This window comes from Arachis hypogaea, chromosome 3, assembly GCF_003086295.3.
Source record: "Arachis hypogaea cultivar Tifrunner chromosome 3, arahy.Tifrunner.gnm2.J5K5, whole genome shotgun sequence".
NCBI classification, from domain to species: domain Eukaryota; kingdom Viridiplantae; phylum Streptophyta; class Magnoliopsida; order Fabales; family Fabaceae; genus Arachis; species Arachis hypogaea.
The window spans coordinates 27,170,279-27,177,940 of record NC_092038.1 but is presented as its reverse complement, the minus strand read 5'-3'; the positions used below and the strand labels follow the sequence as shown (position 1 = coordinate 27,177,940).

Sequence of the window (7,662 nt, the reverse complement as noted above, 5' to 3'; positions counted from 1 at the left end):
TATATTAAATTTTATTGTGATTTTGATCACAATAAAAGGAATAAGATGCAAAATATCTTTTTTTTTTCTTATATATATAAGTGTATATATAAAGGTCAAATTTGATTTGATAATTTTTTTAGGAAAGTTCTACGGTGCTTACCAATATAATCATCATGTCATGCGGATCGTATGTGTCGCTGTGTGGATGTGACACGTGTTTGTGGAGACTAGTTAAATGCACTGTATTGATGCAGTAATAGTAAGGAAGCTCATCGTGGTTCCATTTTTCGTTTGGCCTAAATGTATTAATTAACATAACTGAAGTGTTTATATTAAGTAGTAATATGGGCTGGTCCAGTTCCTGTGTTATTAGGCCATGGGGGCTTTGGGCTTAGGTAGTTGAATTTTTTGTCATTTTGAATTGTAATACTAGTTTAGTCTAGTAGTGTTCCCACAAAAATAATGAAAGTAACTTTCTGGTTCAAAGGTCCAAAGCACCTGTGATGAAACGGCGTTGTTTTTTTGTGTTTTGGTTAAAAGAAGAAGATTCAAATTCTGGTCATCAGTAAGAGGAAACCCTTGCCCTCCCCTCGAACTTCATTTGTGATTCTTCAGTCTCAACGTTATTTCTCCCCAAAATACAACCCTAGCCTCAGCGCGTCGCCCTTGGTCTGACCGTTGCCGGCTTGGTTGTCGTGGTTGGTTGCCAATCCTCCTGTTTCCAAGTGGCCGAAGGCCCTTCCATTCCCCCGACGCAAGGGTTTCTAGGTTAAGGTCGGTCGTCGTCTGGCGATTGTGTGCGTGGCCAGGTCGTCGTCGTCCGTCCCCTGCTCGATAGTGACCGTCGCCAGCTGCCCATCTGATGTGGCTCTCCCTCAAATTTATTGCTACGGCACACGCATCTGGTTCTTTGTTTCCGTACTGGTGTCCCTGTTCTTCTTCTTCTCTGCATTATCATTCATCCAGTCCCCACCGCGGAGGTTAACTGTGCTAGCTGCCACCACCCCTGCTCAACTGCTCCTTCCTCTATTCAGAAGCTCAGATAAACTAATATTTTCATTTTTGCTTAGGAAAAATTTAACGGTGATTTTTGAAACTCCGAATTGCTATTTTGATAATTGTTACGATTGTTGTTTTGATTATTGTTCTGGTTATAATTCATGGTATTGTAACTTTGTTCCAGGAAAAAATTAATTAAGTTTGAGGTTCTGAAATTCAGATTGATGTTCTGATTATTATTTTGGTTATTGTTCTAGTTACAGGAGATGGTATTGTACTTTTATTCTGGGAACAAGTTAATTAGAGCTGAGTTTTTAATATTAAAATTACTCTTCTGATTATTGCTTCGATTATTGTTCTGATTACTAGTGATGGTATTGCCTTTTTGTTCTGGAAAATAATCAAATTTTCGAAAAATAAATCGTTAAAGTTGAGCGTCTAAAATTTATATTAGTGTCAAGAATTTTTGTTCCGATTATGAGTGATGGTATTGTCTTCTTGTTCTGGAACATATTAACGAAGGCTGAGCTTCTGAAATTGAATTTATTCATCATTGACTGTTTTGGTTATTCTTCTGGTCACCACTGATGGTATTGTCCTCTTGTTCTGAATACCAATAAACTGATTATTTGGTCTAATTAAAATGTTTTTGTGGTAAGCTGTTATTACATTCATTGATGTAGTTATTGTTGATGTACACGAGGGAATGTGGTGTTGATGTTGTGTATGGGAATGGGGTTTACATTGGGTACTATGTTTGTTAATTTTTTAGCGTGTTATTGAAATTGTTTGAAATTGTTAGCCATTGTTGTTGTGATTTGTGATTACTTTGCATGTGCTTTTGGCTTTTTAGAAATTTGGCTATGGCTGTGTTTGGTTTAGCGTTAGAAAGAAGAGAAGCATGTTTGAATGCATTGAACGCATTCTCGTTGTGTTTGGATGCCCCAAAGTAAATGTGCCTTTGCAAGGAATTATAAATTGCTGCTTCTGTGTTTGAAAATTCACGTTAGGTTTAAATTTACTTTTTTATAATCAATTCTACCCTTTATTTCCTGTTGGTACTCTCTTTACTACTCAGATATTTCAAATTTATAATTTTAATTTTTTAGTAAAATTTTTATTTTTGCGTTTGTATTTATTTTCTATTTGGTTCTGTTAAAATTTGTAAGTGTAATTCTTGTATATTAATGTTATTATAAATTTATTATAATATGAATCATTGATCCATTAAAAAAAATAAAAATAGAACAAAAAACTAATTATAACTAACAATAAAGTCATAAATAATTAAAATTTATAGCTTAAATAGTATTAAATAAAAGAATATTCTGACTACCAAAAAAGTTATAAATAATATAATTTAATAAAGTATATTTTGATTTATTTTTCATATATTATTTTTGCTTTTGATATGAAAATATATTTTGCTAACTTTATGTTATTTTTATTTTAGTCAGTAAATATTTATTTTATTATAAAATTAATTAATAACATATATGTAAATATCTCAATTAAAATGATAAGATAATATAAAAAATTTATAAAACTTGATGGATTCTCAAGATTCAAATTTTCTAAAATGTAGATGGATGCGGTGCATAACAATGGTGGTGAGGGGAAAAATAATGAAAAAAACGGGCGCTGTGATGAGGCGGTGGCGGAGGACACTTTGAATGATACTATTGGAAGCGAAACGGAGAGTCAAATGTGTTTGGATTTTGGAGATGTTGAGGGTTTAACTGTTGAAGATATTATGCGAAAGACCTTTAGAACTGATGATGATGCGTATGAGTTCTACAAATATTTTGGTAGGTATCATGGGTTCGGTGTTCGAAAAGGGGACTCACGAAGGGACGACGATGGAAATGTTAGGAGTAGGAGGTTTTTTTTTGTAATAAGGAGGAATTGAGAGATTCCAAGCACTATAATAGAGTGGATAGGAGGCGAGTACATAAACCTGAGACGAGAACAAATTGCAAGGCGAAGTTGTCTATTCACCTAGAAAAGAGTGCTTCTGTATGGCGTGTAAGGAAGATCAATAACAGCCACAACCATGAATTGACTCCCTAGGTAATGGTGCACCTAATCCCAAAGTATAGGTCATTGACTGAAGGGGCGAAAGCTCAAATTGATGGATTCCATGAGTGTGGGATATCGACAGTAAAAACAATGCGATATATGGCAAGATTGGCGGGTGAGTATTCATTGGTAGGATTTCTAAAGAAGGTCGCGTATAATTATATTGACAAGCAAAAGCACGAGCAAATTGTTGATGGAGATGCTGAAGCTACGATAGCCTACCTAGAAGGAAAGGCAGAGGCTGATCCTATGCTGATGGCACGGTATAATTTGACCGCGGATAGAATGCTTGCAAATATGTTTTGGGCTGACGGGGGAAGTAGGTTGGACTACCATATTTTGGAGATGTTCTGGCTTTCGACTCGACTTACAAAAAATAGGTACAACATACCACTGGTTATTTTCTCAGGATCAAACAATCACAAGCAGACCACAATCTTCGGCTTTGGGCTAGTGTTGGATGAGACGATAGGGTCATATACTTGGCTATTGAAGAGCCTGTTGGTGGCAATGTGCCAAAAGATGCCATCTGTGGTTGTAACCGACGGTGACGAAGTAATGTGGGAAGCTGTAAGAGTGGTATCCCCTAGAGTAACCCATCGGTTATGTGGGTGGCACTTTGAGAAGAATGTATCGTCGAATGTAAAATATGCAGGCTTGCACGTGTGATTTAATCGGTGGCTTTATGCGGTCATTGCAGTTAACGAATTCTTGATGGAATAGAGCCAGACTGTTGAGGAGTTTAGTTTGCAAGATAGTCTCTGGGCAAATTAGGTATTCGGCAAGAAGGAGATGTGGGCGAATGCGTACCTGAGGGATAAATTTTGTGTTGGTATAAGAACGACGTCAAGGTGTGAAGGTATAAATAGCGTTGCCAAGAACTTCCTTCAGTCGAAGCATAGGATGCTTGAACTTGTTCAAAATTTGGAACTGATGGTCCGTGACTATCAAAACAACGAGTTGTTGGCACAATTTAGATCAATTGACAGCGTTTCAGTGATGACGACAAGCTTGGAGTCATTAGAGCGTTGCGCTGTGAGTGTATATACACGTGCAATATTCGGGGATGTTCGAAATGAGATTGTAGGTGTTGCATCAGTCAATCTGGTTAGATTACAAAGGTTTTTGACTATGAAAATTTACACCATCGATGAGTATGGGCAACCCGGAAGAGAGATCATAGTTTTATACGATAAGAATATGGGAAGAATGAAATATGGCTGCAACTTTTGGAACAAACATGGCTACCCTTGCAAGCACATATTTTTTCTCATGAAGCATGAGCACCTTCCTAACATTCCGGATGGATTAGTTCTCAAGCGATGGACTAAAAATGCCAACACTTGTAGCTTATGAAGAGAAAATAGATGTCGGTACTGACCGGGCCTGCTTATTACGTCATGGTACGCTTCGTTCGGCTTGCCATTGGCTGTTCTTTTTGGGGTCACAAAAGTATGATCTATTTCGAAAGGCAATGAAAGGAATACACAATCTTTGTATCCACCTAAAGGGTTACACTGCAACTGAGGACAATGTGTTTTCTACCAAGGGTGACAGAGTGATTCGTGACCCGGTGGCTGTGCAGACAAAGGGAGCTCCAAAAGCCCGAAACTGTCGGGGGTGCAAAAGATGGTGTACCGAATATAGGAATCCTGGTCACACGAAGAGACGTTGTCCAGGAAAGAAAATTAGTCGTGGTATGGAAATGGAAGATGGATACACAGCTGGTTTTGACTCAGATGCATTGGAGGAGATTAAAATGTTCAACCACATCGAAGAGGTTAGTGAATTTATGTCTAATTTAACATTCTTACTTGAGTAGTAGTTTGTGATTTGTGTTGGGTATCCCTCTGCTTTTATTGTGGGCTGTGTTGCAGTCATACTAATTTGTGTTTTGAGAAAATACGAACTTATTAAAAGTGTTGTGAACAATATGGAAAAGTAGCTTGTTATTATATGACTAATCTATGCATGAATCTGTTACAGATATGTTCTGACAATCGTTGTTATGATTTTCGATCATTCCAATTCGGTGACGACACCGTAGTTAGGGCTAATTACAATGATGAGGCTGCTCAATGCAAAAATGAAGACAAGGCTTGCCATGTCGGGGTTCATAACATGGATATGCTGGGTGTTGGAGCAAATAATTATGTGCCAACACAAACTTCAGCGGCTGATGCACAGTGCAATGATAATGATGAGGCGGTAAGACTAGTGCCAAATTGTTGCATGTGGTTTTTTCTCATGGTTATACTGTCATGGTAGTCGTATTCTATTTGGAATTACGTGTGGTACTGTTGCATGTGTACTTGGAGACATTAAGGCTTTGTTTGGATGTAAGAAAGAAAATAGAAGAAAAGAAAATGAGAGGAGAGAAAATAGAAAGAAAAGTGAAGTTATTTGTGTGTTGTTTAGATGAAGAGAAAATGGATGAAAAGAAAATAGAGATACAATTTTCTTTTGTCTGGATGAAAAAAGAAGTGAGAAGAAAGAAAATTATAATGGTAGAAAATTACATTAAAAACCTTATAATAAAATAAAATATAAATATTTTTATTTATTTATGTTTTATTGCATTTTATAAATATTATAAAATATTATAATTTTATAAATTATTTATCGAATACATATATAATATTTAAATGTGAATCTCTATTATAATAATGTATTAAAGCTATTAAAACTAAATTTTTATTGATAATTATTAATAATAGTAAAATTAAGGGTAATATTGTAAATACATCAAAGATAACATTTTCGTTCTTGTTTTCTTGCTTGTAATGGATGAAAAATTTTTATGGTGGAACCCATACCAAAATTTTCTTTCCTTTCCATTTTCATTGGCATCCAAACAAAGAAAAATGAAAATTTTCACTCATTTTCCTTCCATCATTTTTCTTTCCTCCAATTTTCCCCTAAACCAAACATAGTGTAAAAATATGTCTTTTCTATAGCCAATATAAACGTGACTTTGTGATTGTGAATATGCAGCTGATCAGGATGGTACTCAGGCTGAACAGGATACACTGACATCTATGGTTGAAGCCAAAAGTATTAAAATCTGTTAGTCTTTTCTCCCATATGTAATGGGCATTGTGTTGTATGATTTGTCGATAATGTTTCCTATGAAGAAGGATGTCCCAATAAGAGGGATATATGATTGTAAATTGCGAGGAGCGGTGAAAAGTTTACTACCAACTTTACTTTGTTTCTAGTTTTTAATTATGTTAAGCGGCCTGCAAAAGGCGAGCAATGATGGATAATGTGTGGTTTTATCATTTTACATGTACGATTGCAATATCAATCTTATGTTGATGGATTGTAATTAGAAACGGGAGTTTATTCCCACTCACTAATAGAGTGTTGTTATGTTCCCTTCACCGTTATGCCGTTATGTTCACCGACAAATTAAAACCAACATGTTTAACTGTGATACTATTACAGATTTTGTACTCCATGGAGCGTACTATCATGGTAACCCATACTACCCAACAAGTATAACTAAGCTAGAATTGGCTTTTTTTTTGCTCATGCTTTTTGGATGTACCAATAGAAGTTGATAACTCTGAGGTGGCTAAAAAGATTTGGATATGAGGCATTGATAATGAACTAATTAGTACATCATATGTGATCATGGAACAAAACAATATATAGCATGGAGTGATACTAATTACGTAGCAACGTAATCAGCTGGTCACTAATGTGTCCAAGGAAACAAAATACAATTCACACAAAATAATTGGCAGCTGCACGAGTCCATGGAACCCAAAAAATACATTCACTCAAAATAATTTTAAAGGGTAGACTTTAAAAAGGATGTCTCGTATGCATAGGACTTAAGAAGTTGTTAGTATGCCCTTCCAAAAGAGGTAATTCCAGTGACCATGCTATGGTGGGAAACAGCTCGACTCAAACCGACACGCTGGGACTAGGTGGATCTGCAAACATCTTTGAATCCTTCTTAGCTGACCGCCTCATCTTTCGGTCCTAATCCTCTTCGGCCATGCGAGTCACTTCATTTCTTTTGGCATTATGCCTACCCATCACAAGATCCACGGCTAAACGCATCCTTGTCACATTATTGACCACCTGTTACCACGCATGCATGGATGAAGACAAAAAGGCATGTACTCTTTGACTCGTAGGTTTAACCAACACATTCAACAAGTGTATATTATCTCGTCAAAATCACGCTAACAAAAAATTTGAGGAAATGAATAGCACCTGCAAGTTATAGTTGCACCATACATGTCCTTGCATCATCCACTGTGCTACCCAAATGCCACAGTCCTTCCTACAATCAAAATAGGTGCAATAACAAAGGTTGGTAAAAGTATAAAGTAACTAATTCATAGTCATGTGATGTGGCACATGTACCCATTTTTATTCGACTAAAAGGGTAACATGACTCACGAATAAGGATCTTGTTGCCCAGTTTCTGGTTCAGCAAAATAATAGTCAGACATGCGAGGAGCGGGTCGGGCTACGGTTTCCTTGTTCTCAAACAAATTTTCGTCATGAAACATGTTCTCCAAGAAGGATGCGTACCACATAAGATAAGATGTTAGGGAGTTTTTTTCACACGCATGAAATAGACCA

The 7,662-nt window shown here is 36.4% G+C and overlaps 1 protein-coding gene across 1 annotated transcript; it reads left to right on the top strand.

The window, feature by feature from the left end:
• Nucleotides 1–3,491: 3,491 nt before the first annotated feature.
• Nucleotides 3,492–6,440, top strand: LOC112789991 (uncharacterized). The gene is made up of 3 exons (XM_025832184.3): nucleotides 3,492–4,840; nucleotides 5,047–5,268; nucleotides 6,055–6,440. Exons 1-3 carry the CDS (start codon nucleotides 4,394–4,396, stop codon nucleotides 6,091–6,093), a joined length of 708 nt encoding a protein of 235 aa, XP_025687969.1. The 5' UTR covers nucleotides 3,492–4,393; the 3' UTR covers nucleotides 6,094–6,440.
• The last annotated feature ends 1,222 nt before the right edge of the window (nucleotides 6,441–7,662 follow it).